Genomic DNA, 20,012 nt, shown 5'->3' with positions numbered 1-20,012 from the left:
CGTTTTCATAAACATCAAAGACACATATAGGATTTTGCAGACCACAAAGGCAATTTTGCCTATGTGACGGACCGGTCCGTCTATCCGCCTACGACGGATGCCCATTTTGTAGGCGATAAACGGTAAAGGGAAAACTTTACCAGCGGGGGGGGGGGGGGCTGGGGGGTGGTTTGCGGCGCTAACAGAAGCCTGTTTAAAATCATAAGCGGACCGGCCTATAGGCGATTATTATTTTTTCCGCACGGACAAAAAGGCAGATAGACGGACGGCGGAAGGGTACCCCGATTTTTTGTAAAATGCCCAGTTCTGGCAGTCTTCAACGAACCGAACCGTCCTTTGTAAACATCAAAGACACATATGTGATTCTGTTAACATTTCAGACACGCATGTGATTTTGTGACGGGCAAAGACAATTTAGCAGTCTTGTTTCTTTGGGGGGAAAGGGAATTATTCAAGGTAGTGCTCTATCCCCTAAACACCGTGGTCTTCAAATAATGAATGTGAGAAATAAAGTACGTGTAACACTCGACTTGTGTTTTATCATCTTTTAATAGAAAACCAAAGAGTAAACAGACATGAATGCATACAGTCTCTTGGTCTTTTTCTGACGGCACTAGAAAATAAATGTTCATGAAAGTTGGGTTGTGGGGACTTTCAAAATACTGGACCCCGAACATCTCCACAACTGTGGTGAGATGTTGGTTTCGTATATTTTTGCACAAGGACTTCCACAATAAATCATACCCTCTGTAACAGCTACCTTTTTTATACGCACGACCTGCATTGTCATTGCAACTAATACACATGCGTTTCTCTATTATTGCCTTGGATGAGTTTATAGACATTCTCACTTTTATAGACATATCCTCTCTTTTTTTATATTTAAATATCCATTTCTATCAAAATGTGTTGTTCATTTGTATACCGTTTAACTTCCTTTGATGACAAATGTCACAAATAGTCTAGTCTACGACATTCTGGGATACTCACAGGAAGCGCCGTCCCATCACGTGGCTTCACTACAGCGACCGCCTTGAACTTTGGGGGGCTGGTGGTGGAGGGTGGGAGACTTTAACATTTGCTCGACCTCTAATCGAGGACGGCGGAGGGAGGGGGGCGCGCGCAGCAGTTGGGGCGTCGCACGTTCCGCAGCATGGACTGAAATGGGTTGTGCTGCCGCCGCTTGCTCTTCTTGCCCGCCCTTGGCGAGTCCAGGCCGGTGATGGACTTGCGGAAGGAGGTCTGGGCGATCAGTTTTCTCTCCTGCTCCTTGATCTTGCATTGCAGGTGGCTCTGGATGGCGAAGCCCAGGGATTCAGGGTCCACGGATGCGCCGTAGACCTCCCAGGTCATACCCTGCTCATCCCAGACGACGTCGTGGACGCTCTTTCGCGTCTGCTTCTCATCATCGCTTTCCTCAACTTCTGTTTGCCGCTTGCCAGAATTGGCCTCACTTTCGGAGTCTTTTGTACCTTTTGCTTCCTCAAACTTGGATGAAGTATTTGCGGTTGTTGATAGTTTGATCTGAGCTGTAACAGGATTGTCTGTACATCCAGACTTGGTAGGGACATCCGTCTTTTGGGATTCTTCTAATTTGGTCACGGCTATTCCCACCGCACTTCTGTTCTCTGGCTCCTTGCGATTACTGTGCTCGATGTTGATCTGATAGACCGGCTGGATGCTGCTGAGAGTTGGCGCGCTTTCTTTAGGCTTCGCCCCCAGCTTGGAGTCGACTGCGGCGGCGGGGCACATTTCCGCCTCAACGGTGAGCTTCTCTGTGGTTGGCGGTGAATGCATATTCATCGGTGGTCCAATCTGGCGGAAGCCCAAACTGCCATCGGACTGGTAGACGACGGTGAGGCTCTGTGCCTCCTCAAGGGCGGCTGTGTTCAGCCTGATGGGCAGCAGGCTAGGGCTGGTGGACACGGCCTTGCAGCTGGTGCTGGCTACCGCCTGGACCTCGGCGTCGCAGCCCCGGTCAACCACGGCGGAAGGCAGTCGAGGGGAGGTCATGGTGGAGGCCTCCCTGTAGAGCTTACAGTGAGACTTGGTCAGACTTTCCTGATGTTTCTGGACTTTTTGCGCCGCCAGAGGCAAGGAGGTGTCCGTCTGCGAGGGTACTGGCTGGTGTTTGTCTACGGATACTTTGTCTACAGATACTTTGTCTACGGATACTTTGTCTACAGATACTTTGTCTACGGATACTTTGTCTACGGATACTTTGTCTACGGATACTTTGTCTACGGATACTTTGTCTACAGATACTTTGTCTACGGATACTTTGTCTACAGGTATTTTGTTGATGTCCAGGCTGTTGGTTGAAGGCAAATTCGAGTTGAGCAAGGGCACCGTTTCCGTGCTTTGCTTGAACTCGGGTGTCTCTTGAAGAGAAACGCAGTGTTTTCGTTTGTGACCGGGCTCCTTGGGGCTCGACCTGTCCTTGTCTTTGTGAAGTGACACACTCCTCGCAGCACCCTCCTTATCCGGTTCAGACGCTAGGTGTCTCGAGTCATTGTTATGGTTGGATGAGATATTCCGTGCTGAGGTTTTGACGGTAGCCTCGTCCTTGGCCGTTTTTACCTGGCAGCCAGGGCTCTTAAATGCTTTTTCATCAGCCAGGCTTAACATGTTGCTAATGTTAGCATTAGCATCTCTTAGCTCTCCCACTTCAGCCACACCTTTGCTTGACATGTCCTCAGTTTTCTTGAGGGTGCTAACGGGCACTACGGACTCTGTCTTATCCTGTTTGCGGCCAGGCGATGTGCAACAAACTTGGGAGGGTTTCAGGTTGGGCTCCGTGGTCCAGTTGGCGTTGGACTCCTTATTGGCGAGCATGTCCGCCGCGGGCAGCTGAGGCACCATCTGGACGGTCACCGTCCTTTTTGGGTTGGATCCCATGCTGGACGGATGTAGTCAGGCTTGAATCGCTGCTGTAATCCAAATGTGCACTCTCCTGCGGCAGGAGAAAAAGCAGCAGCGATCATTCAGAGCAAAAGTTGATTTTTAGGGCCCTCTATTTCTTCTAATAATATTGACTCCTGATCATTCATGCACCAAAAACATGAGCCGTCGAGGACCGGACTTGAGCACCCCTGATCTAGGCCTACTAAAAGCAACAACAATAAATCAGTTTACTATTAATAGGCATCAAGTTTTGGGATCAAAAAAATACAACAGCAGTGTGCAACTAATTTGTTTTCGCATAACATCAGTAAACTGCGACAGATAAAATCATTTCAAATGTACAAAAGGTTTTGAATAAAATAAACATTAAGTCATAGCAAATACTTAAATAATTATGTGACTGAATCATGGTACATGAAACAAGGTGACGAAAATCTTTTAAAAGCACAAATATAAAGTTGAATAATTTAGGCTTTACTACTAAAAAAAAAATGAGCAAAAACTGTGGTTCGACAAAATCTAAACATTTAACTTTGTAACATTTTATTACTGTTCTTCCTCTACTAAAAAAAATAATAAAATGAAATGAATTAAGAAATAAAGAAAAAGAAATAAAATAATACACTATGTAATATGATATGTGTCTTGTCTCAGTAAAGGTTGGGAAACACCGAGTCGTCACGCTCCCATTTTTATGTTGCTGGAATTACTATTCTTGTTAGTGGCAATGCGTCATTCAGTTGTCACCTGCTGTTGCCATAGAGACAGATATCAATAAACATGAGCAGAAGCATTACTATAACCTCACTGACCACTTATTAGATGCACCAGAGATTCAATTCAAGAGTTATCAATGTCTCTGCTTTTACTGCAATAAATAGTGGCTGTTTTTGTTTTTTTAATTTATACTGTCAGACAGGTATTGATTTTTTTTTATTTAATGAACATATACAAAACAAATTAACACATGATGAACATAAAGTTAAAAAAAAAAAAAAAAAAAAGAAAGGCAACAGAAGATTTTGTATTTTGAACCAAACGCACATGTTCAACTGGAGTAGGAAAGACGTTCAAGACTTACCGTAACTGGCCCTACCCCTTATTCTAAATACAGGCTTGAATTATGGTATGATAATAATAATAATAATAATAATAATAATAATAATAAAATAGGAAGCTAATCATGTGCTGTATACTCTAGGTATCCAAAAATAGCCGTCTTCTTTTTGTTTGTTTTTTCTCTTATACCTGATTTGTATATTTTTATCATTTTTCTTGAACATCTTTTTAGATGGATGGATGGATGGATGGATAGATAGATAGTCAGACTTGTGAAACTGTTTTAACCTCTCTGCTATTTACTGAGAAATTCACATATTTGTATTTTTTTGTGAAGTAGTACAGTTGGTCATATGGTCTTGGTAAATGGTCTTTCACTTTTACAAATAATTGTTGAAGTGAGAGAGCTCAACTACGAGACAAGCTTTGTACTGTATGTCAGGGAGGAGCTAAATTCAGCCTGGATTATTACGGTGAGTCTTCACTGCTTGTGCATGTGCACTCCGGGTGCATTATTTTCCAAATCAAATAATCTGCGAGTCATTTTTTTTTTTTAAAAGGGGAACGCTACACAATTAGTCTGAACTAATAATAAATTGTTTAGTGGTGATAGGCTGTAGTGCGGTATATGACAGTTTCAACACTTTTGAGGGTTTGCATTCGTTACTTGCAACTTTTCCAACTTCCGCACATTAGCGTGCCGTGAGAGATCAGCAGGTCTCGGAAAAGGATTACTTATTTATTACAAGTAATATACTGTATCTATTTATATCATCTATTTATGACAGTGTCGTATAGTGACATACAGTCAGTACCAATAAACGCTCTTCCACTTAATGCTAGAAGGTACGATTAACCTGCATATCTTACTGTATCATTATTTAAATCCAGTAGGCTATGCACTATACTTATTTTGACATTTTTGTTTGCTGGTAGGCCGTGAGATTTGTTGAATTTAAGAGTTGGGAAACACCGGGATACTACTGTTGATGGATAGATGGATAGACAGACAGACTCCATCACTAATTTATCAGTTACATTGACGACATTGTTGAAGGCGATCAGTTGTAGTCCTAACACAAACACCATCAGTTTTGTTTTCGCTTTTAAATATGCGACCACATTCAGTGATCATTGCTTCAAACCATGGAAGGGTCACACGCACAACATGCAGGTGCCTGAGTGGGCAGACAATTGAAGCGTTTGTGTTCGCCCTCCCACTATTCATGCACCCGTCTGTCATCACAGAGCAAACATTGATGGGGAAACATCCACATTGCCTTTAAATACATTCGTCTTCGATTTCATTCATTCAAGAATTAGGAATTGCGTTTCCGTTATTTTGCGGCTAGATGAATTCACCCACAAACACAAACATGATTTATTATTTATTTATTTATTTATTTATTTTATGCGGGTTTGACCTTGCGGGTGCACGCGACGAAATAACAAAGCACGGCGCGATCGTGGTGTGTGCATTAAGGGGTGTGGAAACAAGAGCGAGAGGGTCGCTTACCTTGACGGGGGCGCTGCGGTTGGCGCATCCGTGTCGGCGAGAGATGAGGAGGCTTGAAGAAGCCCAAGCTTGAATATGGAGAGACACACTCGGTGACATGAGCCACGCCCTCCCGCTGCCTACCAGAAGCAGTTTTTTCTCTTTCTTTTTGGGGTGAGGGGCGATGGTCCGCACACAACTCAACAAGAGCTGCAGTGAGTCACTGCAAAAACAAAACAAACAAAAAAACGGTGGGCTGGTCGAGTCAAGTGTGTGCACCGTGCATCAGAGTAAACAAACATAAGTGATGAATGGATGAGTGGGGCCATTGTTTCTTTTTCTTTTTTTTGTCACAGCAGCTTCATGCATCTGCAGTCGATTATTATGACGTGCAATAATCTCACACAAAAAACGTGCAATTCATGACTCAAACGTGTAATATGCACCATGTTGAATATACTGTGCGTGAGTGTGTGCAGACTTGAAATCAAACCTATAGCTAATGAATAGATCATGAGATGTATATTATTCAATATATTTTTCTAAATGCACAGCTAAAGATAGGTGTTGTCCTGCAGTATGCATTAAAACATGCATATTAAGACGTAAATACAAATGAAAAAGTAAAAATGAATTTCAACAGTTGATCATACAATACTCCTTTCGACAACTTGATTCAAAGGAAAAACATCACTTCTGCTCACATAATACTTTTGCTCTTTTATAAAATGACTTGAGGGGGAAAACCAATCTACATTTTACATCTTATGTATTGTTTCAGATCTAACATGGCTTTGCTAACATTGTGAACTGACTAACAAAAAATGCTCAGTTAGCCCATGATACAACTTAAGAATAAGAAGCTTATGGCTGGCCTTTTTTGGCTGGCACAAGAGACAACGCATTCGCCGAAAACTCAATTCTCTCTAATAAGGCCATTAATGGGGAATATCTTGCTTCTCCAAATCTGATACTTGAAATCATTAATGCTCCTGCATGCTACTACATTTTGCAGTTTTTCCTGTTTCTTCCACCTCATATAGTAAGTCGCCATGATTGTCAATTATGCCAGATGAAAAAAGAAGTAAGGAGTAGTAAGTGATTGATTTCAAATATAAGAAGTAAAAGTCCGAAAAATAAATGCTATATTCAAGTCATGTGGTAAGATGACTTTGAAATTATACTGAAGTGTTTTCGGACCATACTTTTGGGTTTAAACAATCAATATAGACAATTAGAAACCTTTCAGGGCTGGGGGTGTCGCAAATTATTTACTATTCCCGGTGGAACTTGGTCCCTATTGTTTGAACGGCAACTTGTTCAGGGTGTACCCCAACTCTCGCCCAAAGTTAGCATGAATGGATGTCCACATTGTCAAGTACATCTAAACAACAAAAGTAATATATCATTAAGTGCAATGACACAATATACAAATGATACATTGTTATCATTATTATTATTAGATGCACAAAATAATTACGAATCAATACAAAATATACTAGAAAAATATTAAAATATTTAAACAAAAATACACTTATACCAAACACATTGAGGCCCACATCAATCAGTCACACAAGTACACATTTACAATTTGCAATCAAACGCAACACTTGTTAAGACGGTCTCGTGGCGGAATCTGGTGGCCAGTTTATGAATTGGAATGAAAATAGTTAACTGCATGCTAATGAAACACTGGCGAGCGTGCTACATCCACGGACGTCACGTTCATTACAATGTTTCTTTTTAGAAGCACTATGACATGCAAATTCAAAATACTGTAGTAACGCTTCACCTGGGACTTATAGTATATACTCTTACAAATGCAGAAATGCTGATACTACTTCTCTGACTGTAGTATTTAACTCTCAAGCTGCTAGCTCGCATCAGTGTTTTAGAAGACAAGCAGATACTGAAACAACACAAGCTGCAAGCTCTCACCAAGATTTAATCATGAATAATGAGCCCAAATTATTCTTAACCTATGAAAAGTTATTTGTAGATTCTTTTGTGTGATTGTACGGCGTTTTGTGCAACCGTACGCACCACAATGCGCAGGCATCCTTGTTATTTTTGCTTTTGCGCCGTTCACAACCATGTACTGTGCCGACCACTTTGCCCCCACTAGCATAGCCTCGCGAACGCATGCAGGTCAAAGGCACCACTTCCGGTAACTCAAGCTGCTACAGGAAGTGCCGCGACGACAGGCTGTTATGCGCCAGCACTTACTGCAGATTCGTCGACTCCGGATGGTTGTTCAAGTTTGGATACGTTTCTTTTTTTAAATATTAGGAAAGTAAGAAGGGTAAGACAAACCAAATTCAACCAAACACTTTTTACTGGCTGTGTCTAGTGTTAAACAGGCTTAGCCGAGTGAGTGAAGCGCACTACAGTTTTGCTCGCCCGGGTGACAACCTCACCTGTTGTCCAGACGACGCTTTCGCTGTCATAAATTGGGCACGAAGCGACTTAGTTGGCTCATAGACTTCTCAGCAAGTCGCACGATTGCTGCTTGTTTGCGTAGAAGCACAGTGAAAACGATCGTTTGCACACCCGCGATTGTATCAGCTCACTGTTTGTGTGTTTGTATTAGCAATGATTTAGCCACGGGGCTAGCTCAACATTTCTGCGCATGCTCACCTTGTAACGAATGAACGTAATGACCAAATATTTAAAGCGCAATGTTGGTTTAACGTCGGAAATATTAGTGCCCGGTAGTAGAAAAAAACAAACAAACTACAAATAATAAATATCCACCATGCTCACTTTAGCTCAGCTACAAATATGCATCAGTATATATTTTTTGTTGTAACTAATGATTAAAATTAATATTAATATTTTAGCATATGTTGTTGTTTTATTGTTAATTGTTTTATTACTGCTTATACATGAAAAACCCTTAAACTAATAACTAGCCTTCCATTTTTAAATAAGGAATAATAACCAATCTCACTCTTTCCCATTTAATTTTGTATTTTACTCTGTACAGTGTTCACATTACATTATGGAAGCCATTTTTTGCTAACATTTTTTTTGGGCGGACCGGCTGACGGACTAACGGATTTCTGACGGACTATAAGTGATGGACTTAAGTGACGGACTGACCATTACAATTCAGTTTGTCACGAAAAATGACGGACTGACGAATGACGGACGGGCACCCTGGCCGCTGACAGATAAGGGACCTGAAAAATGTAGTAAAATGCCCACCTCTGGTGGTTACATTTCATTATAATGGGATGGATTTATAATACAGGGCACTCATAGTTTTAGTAACAGACATGTTGATTTACAATTGACTGTACCACCCGACTATGTGTGCAATATGGAAATTGAATATACTGTGTGTATGTGTGTGTTTGTACATAACAGTTTTTTTTCTTAACATTTTCTGTGGTTCAAATCGTTGGACCCCGGTTTATAAGCTTTAAGCTTCAGAGGGAGTCCATTTTTCACAATGTAAAACAATTTTGTATTCTGATTCAACTTTGTGGAAATAAACGTAAATGAAATGTTGAATTTGAGTCACTCATTTAGTAGTCAAGCATTTTTGTCTGTTGGCATTGCAGGAAGTATGCTGGCGTACATCTGGCAGTACGTGTACACAACCTACTTGAGGTACTGGCTCAAGTGGCTCATCAGGCAGGCAACAGGGACATGCGAGCTGCAGAGGATATGCTCCGGATACGGGCCGGGGGCGGCCAGAACAATAAATACAGGTAGAAATAATAGAGTTAGACAACGCTGGCATCTGGCAGAATCCTTGCAGCTTGAAAATATTTTTTCAGGAACCTAAAAAAAAAAAAAAAAAAAAAAAAAAAAAAATTGGACATCGGTTTTGGCCCAACAACAGCAATATATCATTTTTCCCCAATGTTGAATTTGAGTTAGTGTCTCACGATAGTGTCTGTGCCATTGCAGAATACTCGCTGAAGTCTTCAAAAAGCAAGGTAAGCAGATAATGCTATGTGTCAAGAGTTTCACTATTGGCCAAGCCTAGATAATATATGTCATGGTGGGAGCCTTTCAACCCATGTCACAACACCACAATTATCAGTGGTGCAAAGGTCTGCACTCTAAACAGGACCCATCCATTCCATTCCTCTACTGCAGCATCAACTGCAGCAATTACACCGGACATCCTTTACAGCAATGCGCATGGACTAAGACTTTCAAACAGCGGGATCCTAGATTTTAGGATTTAATTGTTCAAACATTGTAAATATTACGGCAAGATTAGTAGGACGGAGGTGATTGATTCAGATTCGGAATTTGACGGGTCACTTGTTGAATTTGTTACAGGCGCAGCTATAGCCGCTTTGCGTTCGTCTCTTCCATGCACTTTACAATCTTCTGATAAAACTGAAAATGATTGTATTTCAGAATTATCTTCAATATGTGCAGAACACATCACAAAGAGCAAAAAACAGTTGTATTTGGCAGGGACGGAGGACATTTCCAAACTTTCTGTCGTCAATCTCGCTGAGGCATCTGATGATGACTCACATTGGGCAGTCTGTTGCTAAACTTGAGCCTGCTACCTCAATGATGAATTCACCTACGGATTCTGAGGCCAAATCACCGATTGTAGAAGAAAGGAAACCTCCATCTGTTGACTCTGTTCCACTTTTTTGACCTTGCTGAAGCCAGACCCCAGAATGATCCTAAAACGGTGCCATTATTAGCCACTTCTCATTGGAGGATGGAGGAGATGAAGTACTCACTGATGCACCCGATCAAAACTTAATTCCGATCCAGCCGCGTCTGGAAGCTGAGCTGGACGATCCTACGACTGCCCAATCTGGGTCATCTGTTAATTCCAGTTCGGATGAAACAGCCCCTCGACGTTCCGCGAGGCAGCGCCAACAACCTAGTCGCCTTACATATTCCAGCCTGGGCAACCACCTGATTTCAGTCTTTCAAACTTTTTTTTTACTTATATTACACAATACAAACCGCAAAACCAAAATCTTTGCAATGAATTGCACAAGGAACAAACTATAATAATACAGACAACGAAAGATAAATAACAGAGCAATTATTTTTGTGTGTTTTTCCTCACACTTTCTTCTCCCTCTGTAGCTTCTACGAGGTGCTGTGGAAAGCGGCGAGGAGCACTTGGAAAAACACGTGGAGCAAATAATGAAGGAGAAGAACATCAAAATGCAGACAAATCTACTGTAAGGCGCCGCACTCTTTAGGAAACCGAGCAGGCAGGTGATTTTAAGTTGAAATAACGTACCTTCCTTCCTTCTAGTTTCAAGGAAAGCCTGCACACGTCGCTCCTGCAGATAACGGGATACAAGAGCCTGTACGTGTCTGTTGAAGACGTCAGGAAGCAAGCGTTCAGCCCAGAGAACTCGCAACACGAGGCCATGCTGTTGAAGGTGTGTACGGTAAAGGATGGACATACCATGGCAGAACGCTAAAAAAAAAAAATCACCAAAAGCACTGCGATCAAACATGAAACGTCAAAAACGTACTATTTTTTTCCCCAATTCCAAATAATATAGGCCAGTAGAGAACAAGCACTGAAAGGATTCAATGCATAAGTAGGATACATACATACCTATTTTTGAAATCGTAATTGTATTTTATTTTTTTTTTTTTTTTTTGACGGATCCAAAGTCTCGTAAAGAATTCTGAGGTCTCAGTGCTCGGATTTTCCCCCGCCGCATTCTGAATTTTGCACAATCCCGCCACGTGACAAATAGTGCGTCACCCTCAGCTTTGGGAGCTGCTCATGCCGAGCGTCACGCTGGAGTCCAGGGTGACCAAGCAGTGGGGGGACATCGGCTTCCAAGGGGACGACCCCAAGACGGACTTCCGAGGAATGGGAGTGCTGGGCCTTACAAACCTTCTGTGAGTGAGTTCTCAGGGCGGTTTACACGCGTCTGTTCTGCTACTTTTTAGTCCTTTACTTTGCGTTCAGACGGTTTTGTTTGTAAATGTTTTTTTTAATGTTGTACTTTGAATTAAAGTGAAGCACATTGAGTTACCTTGTGTATGAAATGCTATACATAAATAAAGCTGCTTTGCCTGACTGCTTTAATTATTATTATTTTTTTTTTGACAGCTTTTTCAGTGAACACTACACACAAGAAGCTCGCCTGGTCCTGTCTCATGCCAACCATCCCAAATTGGGGTGAGACACAAGCCTCTTTCATTTTGTCTAGCCCCCCCCCCCGTGAGCCGTGTGTGAAAGGCTACGCTGTGCAATTGGAGGCCGTTTCACCACTGCCTGTCAAAGCCGTCACATGATATCTGATGTGTATTCCAGGTACTCGTATGCCATCGTGGGGATCAACCTGACCGAGATGGCGTACAGCCTGCTGAAAAGCGGCGCTCTCAAAGCTCATTTCTACAACACGGTGCCGGGTGCCCCCCAACTACGACACTTTCATCAGCTTTACTGTGAGTACACCAGACTTCGAGATGGGACTCCATTTCTTTGAGCGACTATGGGAGAAGTTAAACATCATATCGTCGCCGTCATGTGAAAAATACTCATCTCCATTTTTTTCCCATTTTTTTATTTTTACATGAATCACGTTTCCGTGTTACAGACATTGCATTCAAGTGAAAATTTAAAAAGTTTCAAAAATTGGAGATAAGTGATTTTTCACAGGAAAGCGACGATACGATAGAACAGATCATTTGTGTGGGGAACAAAAAGTGCAGGATGGCTGCCATTACCGTGAAACACAAAACACAGTCATCTGCTACATATTGTCCAATTTTCAAGGGGGAAAAAAAAACGCAGAATATTTTTGCGCAGCACTTTTATGAAATGCTAGAAAATAGTCTAGTCTGCCACCCACGTTGGAAATATATTGCATAGTTTTTACAGTTTTTGTGGAATACTGCACAATAGTCCAGTGTGCGGGAAATCAATACGCTGTAAATGGTACAAATGTCGGGATTAAAAATAATGCCTTTTTAGCGTAGCATGCCATCTATTTTTGTGGAATGTCCCAACAGCTTTATGTTGCTCGAAAATAATCCTCCTCTTCCTACTTATAACAATAATCCATTTCTTCTGTGCGGCACATCGGCCACTTTTGTAGAACAAAGCTTAAAAGTGCGCTTCATGTTGCTTCAACATATCGCAAAGCATGTCGGCCATGTTTGTGGAATACTCTACAATCTAAATCCGTGTATTATGTTGCAGGCTACCTGGCGTTTGAGTTTGATAAATTCTGGCTGGCGGAGGAACCTGAAAGCATCATGCTGTTCAACCAGTACAGAGAAAAGTTTCACCACGTCATCCGGACCCTTCTGGAGGATCCTCAAGTATCTCTCACTCTGAGAGCCCCGTCCTAAACCTAACACTACACCAGGGGGAACACCATCCTGGAAGGACTGAGCAAGACAAGCACAAACCTCTGGAAATTCGAGATAACAGCCATATTATGATAAAATGATGATGATTAGGGTCCAAAGACACTTCAGCAATGGAAATGGTTTTCAAGTTTTGGTCAGCTAACCAATAATAATGGTAATATATAAAATACAAAATAACACTTACTTGGCCATCTCAGGATTTTGATATTTATGTCCGTAATAATGTGACCAATGCTTTTTTTATTTTATTTTTGTTTGTTTTGGAAAGACATTGTTGTATGTGTATTCTCTGTACATCCATCCTGTTGGAATATGAATTGTACAATAAAGGCACACACGCAGAAGAGTGTAAACGAGGTGAACTTTGTTTATATATTGTATTCATATAAACATCTTTTACATGTGAGTACTAAGGACATTTGGGCAGATTTGGACGTCTTATTAAAGTGCAAACGTTAACCCCGACCCAACCCCATACACAGTGTATCACACTCACTGGACACAACCATTAGGTACACTTTTAAAACATTTTTTTTTTTTACATTTTATCTCTGAGGAGTAATACTGTTATGTAGTAGTAAAATAAACCATAGTATGGTTTTCAATAACACCAAGAAATACGTTGATACTATTAAAAATGCATGTTCAAGAACGTCGATGAGGCAGCGTTATGAAATATATTTCCATTTTATATTTATATAGTACTTCTATTTAATACATATTCCATATTGTATTTTAGAAGGCACATCTTTCCATTGTATTTATTCTATTTGATTATTGAAATTGCTTTCTTTTCGGCACATTTAGTACATTTCTCAAACGACATCAAAATAATAATTTTAGAATATTAAATGTCATTCAAAACAAAAATCATTTAACTTGTGTTGTATTCCCTTATTTAAGACTTTCAATAAATTATATATTGTACAATTTAATCTGAAAAATACCATTGTATTATTACATTTACTTCCTTATAAACATACAATAAATTATTTGATTACCCCATCATTTCTCAGAGGGGTACCCAGTGTACCTAATGCTGTGTCCAGTGCATTCAGGCTCAGTTGGAGGCATCAAATCGCTTCTTTGTCACCATCATGGCGCGCTTGATTTGCTCGAAGGAGACGAACATGACAATGTTCCACGAACCGAGCCTCAGGAAGGACGGCACAAAGCTTAAAGACACAAAAAAGGAAAGTTATGGGCTGGTAGAGTGGAGGTGTGACAGTTCATTTATTTGGAATCCTGCTAGTGCAACGAATTGCCCGTGTACGAGTTGACTCTTTTTTCTCACTAGTAAGACAGTTGAGTTATTACACAATACATTATGATCTTTTTTTTTTTTATCTTGCACTAAAATACTCCATATATACAGTATAATAAAATAAATACTAAAACTAACAACTACATTAAAATGAAGCATTTCTAAAAAAAAAAGAAAAAAAAGAAATGAACAAACTTGCTCTAAAAATGAATTCAAACTGAATTAAAACAAAATGAGTGAGAAATTTAGATTTCAAAAGAAAAATCATAATAGTAATTCAACTCCAGACTCATTTTTTTACTAGGGGCACCATGAATCACACATTGACTTTGGAAGTAAATATTCACTATATTACTGATGAATGGGCAGAAGTTTGTCAGAAACAAAAATTACTCAAGAATTAATAAAAAAATTTTTCATTGGCCACACAAGCGTAGACTGTAGACTGCGAAGCATGAGCTGCGGGTGATCGGATTTTTGATTGGCAATAAAAGGCTTTGATCAAATATTCCGATCATGTAATTTTTCACGCAAATTGGCTGATTACGATCGGAGCGTCCCTAGTTATGTTTTTACGTATTTTTTTTTCTCATAATTAAGAGTGTTATAATTTTGTATCACTACTAAACGCAGTTGGACTAAGCGCAAGTTGTTGTACTAGTGCGCAGAATTGTCCTACACCGAGCGCGTACTAGTGCACAAACAGCCCAGCACTCTAGTAGCTTAGGGACTAAATGCTCCAAGGGCTTTCCATACTCACCCCTTGTAGAAAGCCGTTGGCCCCTCTTTGGTCATCATGGTCCAGGCGCAGTTGATAGCGCTGCGGTACTGACCGGGCGGCGAATTCATGTACCTCGTCTTCACCACGTCCACCGGGGAGGCGATCACCGTGGTGACAAAACCGGCGCCGAAGGCCGACACAAAGTGACACGGCAGGTTGTCTGTAGGGAGCGGGTTCTTATCAGTCGTGGGTGTGAGGGCCCCGGGCCAATGGGCTGCGTCGGTGCGTGCGTCACCTGACATGAGCTTGTGTCGCAGGATGGCCTCTTTGATGAGGTCGTACGTCACCAGCTCGGTGCAGTTGACCAGCGCGTTTCTGGTGATGTTGGGCAACGTTCCTGGTGGGGGTCGGCGCAGAGCAACACAATGGCAGAAAATTGGTGTGACTCTCCCAAAACAAACCGTTGTCATTGAAGAGGCCAAAATATATACATACTGTAAAATATGCAATTAAATCAAATGGAAATGTAGACAAATGAAAGCAATTATACGAAAATTGAGTGCCATATGGTTTTGCTTTGAATGATGTATGCTGTCATTTTTCAATTATGATGAAATTATGATAATTAAAAATTCAAACGCTGACAGTGCAGAAACTGTAAAAAAATAAATAAAATTGACTAAAAATTTTATTCACTAAAATGTAATTGATTATCCTGTCTATAAATGCCACTTAAGTAATTTTTTTGTTTACTTTTTGGATTAAATGAGTGAAAGTTTTGCAACAAATAATATGAAAATAGAGGGTTCCCCACTGATGCTTGAAAATATTGTGTTTTGAAAAATGATTTATTTATTTTTATTTTTGCTTTGGATGGGGAACCACCACTAAACAGTTTTCAAAGCTGGCAAATTGTGTGTCGGGAAGTTGCAATAGCAGCATCCAAAAGTGGGTGTCTTGGATCACAGGCCAAGACCAGACGTCTACATCAAGTAGCCGTGGCCAAAAAACGAGGTACGGACGGTACCGTGGCTGTACAATCCCACCCCTAGCATGAACCTCCGAAACAGCATTATTTTTCTAATAGTCACAACACACCTTTCCAGAGTCCTCGCAGTCCTTCGTTGCGGAAGATGTGTCTGTAGGCTTGCATGGTGCCGCTGTAGCGCCGCGCCACTCCGTCCAGGTTCATCTGAGCCTGGAACCTCACCTTCACCACGTCGGTGGGCTGAGCGAACGACACCGCCATGGCGCCCGTCGTGCAGCCGGCCAGGATACGCATGAGCACTCCTGCGTCTGTACCAAGGTTAGTAGAGTTAATGAAACCTTACGAAAATTCTAAAATTGAAAAAACGTTTTTGCTAACAAAATCAAATGAAAGAGACAATGCTTTAAAAAAAAAAAAACTGAAACTACATCTCATGTTCATGAAGCTATTACAGCAAAAAAAAAGTTAGTAGTTAGTTGTTTTCATCTTTGTCAGTTAATATCACTCATGAGCTTTTGGGGTCCATTTGAAATGTATTTATGTCACTATTGCTGTACATCCGTACAAAGAAGGAAGGTCAAACAGTTGAAAATTTCATGCTAAAAATAATAAAAACGAAAATAAAATGAATTTTCAAAAAAAAAAAAAAAATACAAATAACAGACCTACTATAAAAACTAATTAAAACTGAAAAAACAAGGAAAAGTCAAAATGAAATACAACTATTATGAAAAATCCCAAACTTTACCAGAACACACACAGTGAAAACTAGTAATCCAGTTTTGTCCATCCGTCAAGTATACGCGGCTCCCTTTTGCTAGCAAAAAGACAAAATCTTTTGGAAAAGTGAAAAATGCCCAAATGGACCCTAAAATGGCCGCCTTTATTCAAAATAGCGGACTTCCTATATCTTTATGAGTACGGCTTCTTGAGAATTTTTTTGGTGGGTCTCCTTGTGATAGCCATGCCTGCAAAATGTCACATTCCTGAGTGAAACCATCCCTGCGGCCTAAATCTTCAACCATTACTGACCCAATTTGGCTTGATATTTAAAAACGTACTTTCTGTTCCTCCAGTGTAGAAATCTCTGACGTTGTCGTAGAGGCCGATTCGCACCGAGGCGAAGCACAGCTGCCGCTGCAGGCCCGCCACCAGCCCGTTATAGAGCGAACGCGGACCCTCGGTGCGGATCATGGTACTGATGGTCCCGAACACGCCTCTGTAGCGGATGTGCTTGGCTTCCGCCGCCGCCACCTGCTTCTCACCCTGGATCTGAACTCGAGAGGCGTGTTTTGAGGACTCATCCTAATCACACGCACACGCGCGCACACACACACAGACTGGTGCTTACCTGCAGTCTGACTTTGGCTGTGTCCAGGGGGAATGTGACGATGTCTGCAATGCACGCCGCCGCCCCCGCGCTCGCCATCTTCACCCCTAAGGGTGGGGGCACGTCTGAAGGTTTCAGGCCTACCATGTCGCCCACAATCTGGAGGTCTTGCACACAAACAAGTCGGTATACTGTGAACAGCCGGGGATCACGACCAATCCCGGACGCAAATAGCCAAAATCTGCAAATTATTACTTCTCGCCCCAAAAGGTTTGTATTTACTTACAAGGTGGCATCAAAACACTTTTTTTCCCCTATTAGATAAGGCTATGGCCTGACTAAATGAATCTTGTAAAAGTAAGTATATCAGTCATTGTAAAGCTTATACATCCGTAAATTTACTTTCCCCTCAAAATAAGTTAACACACACAGCCGTTAATGTCTAAGTCACTGGCAACAAAAGTGAGGACACCCCAAAGTGGAAAAACAGCTATTGGCGGGGTATACTGTAAAGCAGTAATTCCCAACCACTGTGGCTAATGAGCCATGAGATCTCATCTAGGGTACTGCAAGAAATCATCCAATTTCACTTAATTTGCCCAAAAAATATTTATTTCCTACAAATAGTCATTGTAAAAAAAAAAAAAAAAAAAAAAGGAATTTATGTATGGCGGCATTGGGTGGAATCCTCATAGCTCCGAAATGATCACTTTTCAGGGGATCCCAAAAACTGCAACCGTTAATATTTCATCATCATATTGAGCAAGGCATGTGACATAGTACGACCGTAATGTATACGTTGTTCATGTTCAACTCTCTATGTCAGCAATTTATAGTGACAGGCAGAACAATTACATGCTCTTCCATTAGATATGGGGAGGCCCAATTAACTAGTTGCCATTCATAAAACAGAATAATAGCAAAGTGTTCAACTAAACAAGCCCACATTTCACATGTCAGTTTGTGTTATTATTATTACTTTAATACATACCCGGCACATTGAGAATTGTGTTTGGTAGTGTTCCGTGAGATTTTTTTTCCATGTGCCTTGGTTCAATAAATGTTTGGAAACACTATTGCAACACACCTTATAAAGTATGTACACGAATGCCATTTAAAAAAAAAAAAAAAAAAAAAGTTGACTTACCTGGCGTGAAATGTGGATTCTCAAGTGTAGCCAGGCAGGATTAGCAGATTGTAATCCATAAAGGGCAGGTAGGATGTGGTTTGGCTCCGTTATTTATGTATTCATGCCGCCCCCCTCCGCCCCCTCCGACATCTTTATGATACATGAAGCGAGAGGCGTTACTTACTGTCCCCCTGAGTCAAAAGTCCAGCGACTGTCAAAAAGTCAATGTTCAATTGAGCACTCTTCAAACAAACAACCCTGTCATACGTCAATCTCGACCACCCCCACTACGCCCCCACCCCCACTGAAACCTGTGACTTGCATGGCAAGCAAAATGCCATTCCCTGTCATCATTAACCAATATTAACACATCAATTGGAAACTTTAACAAAGTCTTGTGATACTACGCCTGTTCTGCGCTTCTCGTTCTTCATTCATTTTTTTCTAATGGCACGGGGGGGAGGGGGTGGGGGAGGCATAATGGCGACAAAGGTAAAAGTTGTGACTGAAGTTCACAGTGGAGCAGATAAGCTTTTTGCATCATGCTTTCATAACGCCTTGCGCCACAGACGTGAGAAACATGACGTACAGTGGAGAGGAAAAAGTCTACAACCTAAAATGACACAAATGTCAGGGAAAGCCTACTTGAACATCTGAACTTTACTCAGGGGTAATCAGAGGCTTGAATGTGATTGGTTCATTCTGACCACAGTCACATTCCGGTTATGAGGGTGTGTACACTTGTGCAACCACACACTTTCGGTTATTTGTACGTCCTGTATTGAATTTCTTTTTTTCCTCAATTGAGTTGGCTATAAGGTCACATTGCTTTTCGTTTAGGTTTTGAAATTATTTATCTTGGTCTCATTTTTTTTATATCACAGAAAAATGACATTTGGATAGGGGTGTAGACTTTTTATATCAATCTCTCCATAAAACATATGTAAAATGGTAACGTTCCAACTTGCGGCTCATCATTTTGGAACAGCTCACTCCTGCAGCATTATTATTATTTGTTTTTTAAAAATGATCCAATAATTTGTTACTTTTCTTTATGATAGAAATATTTATAAGCATAGGCGTATTTTTTTAAGTGTTTCAATACATTTTTATATTTATTATGCTAGTAATTACATTTTTAAAACTTATCATACCCATCATATAATAGTGCTCCAAAGGTAAATATTACTGTTAATAAATGGCATTAAAAGGAATTATATAATTTAAAGTATTTTTTCATGTTTATATTTTCATTTTTTTTGTGTTAATTATTGAGGTAATATATCTGTGTTAGGGTTTGAAGACCTAAGTCATTTCTTGCAAAAAGAAATTGTTAGTACAGTGTAATGAAAAAATAAAACATTCAAAATAAAAAATATATTAACTAAATTACTCATTTGTTATTTAGATGTACAGTATTTTAGTATCTTTTTTCAAATTTAAATACACAAATATGTAACCAAATCATCATTATTTTGTTTTTATTTACTATACTAATATTTATCTTTTTTAAATTACATTATGAAAAAAAACAACAACAAAAAAACAGCACAAAACCCAAAAATAAATACCGGTACATTAAATCTAGTTGGAGACTCCATCAAACCCCATCAGACACTTTCTAGAAGCACAATTACAAGCATAAAAGCGCTACACAGTGGACAAATTGGTCAATTGCAGCCTTGGTTTTTTGCCCATTTTTTAATTAGACTGGTCAACACAATGACTAATATTTATTTATTTATTTATTTATTTATTTTTTAAATCAGAGATGCAAGTAT

The 20,012-nt window shown here is 40.5% G+C and overlaps 3 protein-coding genes across 9 annotated transcripts; 1 reads left to right on the top strand and 2 right to left on the bottom strand.

Annotated features, from left to right (window-relative positions):
* Window positions 1-530: 530 nt before the first annotated feature.
* gprin3b (GPRIN family member 3b) lies at window positions 531-13,013 on the bottom strand. 6 transcript variants are annotated; one of them, XM_086032836.1, is made up of 5 exons: window positions 10,180-13,013; window positions 9,962-10,119; window positions 9,069-9,247; window positions 5,480-5,681; window positions 531-2,953 (listed from the first exon to the last, which is right to left on the bottom strand). In XM_086032836.1, exon 5 carries the CDS (start codon window positions 2,896-2,898, stop codon window positions 1,090-1,092), a length of 1,809 nt encoding a protein of 602 aa, XP_085888962.1. In that variant the 5' UTR covers window positions 2,899-2,953; window positions 5,480-5,681; window positions 9,069-9,247; window positions 9,962-10,119; window positions 10,180-13,013; the 3' UTR covers window positions 531-1,089. The 6 variants fall into 6 exon arrangements, with proteins under 6 accessions (XP_085888962.1, XP_085888960.1, XP_085888961.1 ...); XM_086032834.1 differs by having other exon boundaries at window positions 9,962-13,013; XM_086032835.1 differs by having other exon boundaries at window positions 10,014-13,013.
* Window positions 7,595-13,152, top strand: elmod2 (ELMO/CED-12 domain containing 2). Its single transcript, XM_086032842.1, has 9 exons — window positions 7,595-7,760; window positions 9,025-9,174; window positions 9,377-9,405; window positions 10,538-10,635; window positions 10,713-10,842; window positions 11,184-11,317; window positions 11,532-11,600; window positions 11,736-11,869; window positions 12,627-13,152. The coding sequence occupies exons 2-9, from the start codon at window positions 9,030-9,032 to the stop codon at window positions 12,776-12,778; spliced, it is 891 nt and encodes a 296-aa protein (XP_085888968.1). The 5' UTR covers window positions 7,595-7,760; window positions 9,025-9,029; the 3' UTR covers window positions 12,779-13,152.
* Window positions 13,147-18,412, bottom strand: ucp1 (uncoupling protein 1). 2 transcript variants are annotated; one of them, XM_086032840.1, is made up of 7 exons: window positions 18,250-18,412; window positions 17,124-17,269; window positions 16,834-17,044; window positions 15,883-16,080; window positions 15,080-15,181; window positions 14,824-15,004; window positions 13,147-13,974 (listed from the first exon to the last, which is right to left on the bottom strand). In XM_086032840.1, exons 2-7 carry the CDS (start codon window positions 17,247-17,249, stop codon window positions 13,860-13,862), a joined length of 933 nt encoding a protein of 310 aa, XP_085888966.1. In that variant the 5' UTR covers window positions 17,250-17,269; window positions 18,250-18,412; the 3' UTR covers window positions 13,147-13,859. The 2 variants fall into 2 exon arrangements, with proteins under 2 accessions (XP_085888966.1, XP_085888967.1); XM_086032841.1 differs by having other exon boundaries at window positions 17,124-17,293; window positions 18,250-18,390.
* Between the last annotated feature and the right edge of the window lie 1,600 nt (window positions 18,413-20,012).

The sequence above is a fragment of the Filicampus tigris genome, chromosome 6, assembly GCF_054856515.1.
Source record: "Filicampus tigris isolate MCC_2025a chromosome 6, RoL_Ftig_1.0, whole genome shotgun sequence".
Lineage (NCBI taxonomy): Eukaryota > Metazoa > Chordata > Actinopteri > Syngnathiformes > Syngnathidae > Filicampus > Filicampus tigris.
This window is presented reverse-complemented; position numbering and strand designations above follow the sequence as displayed.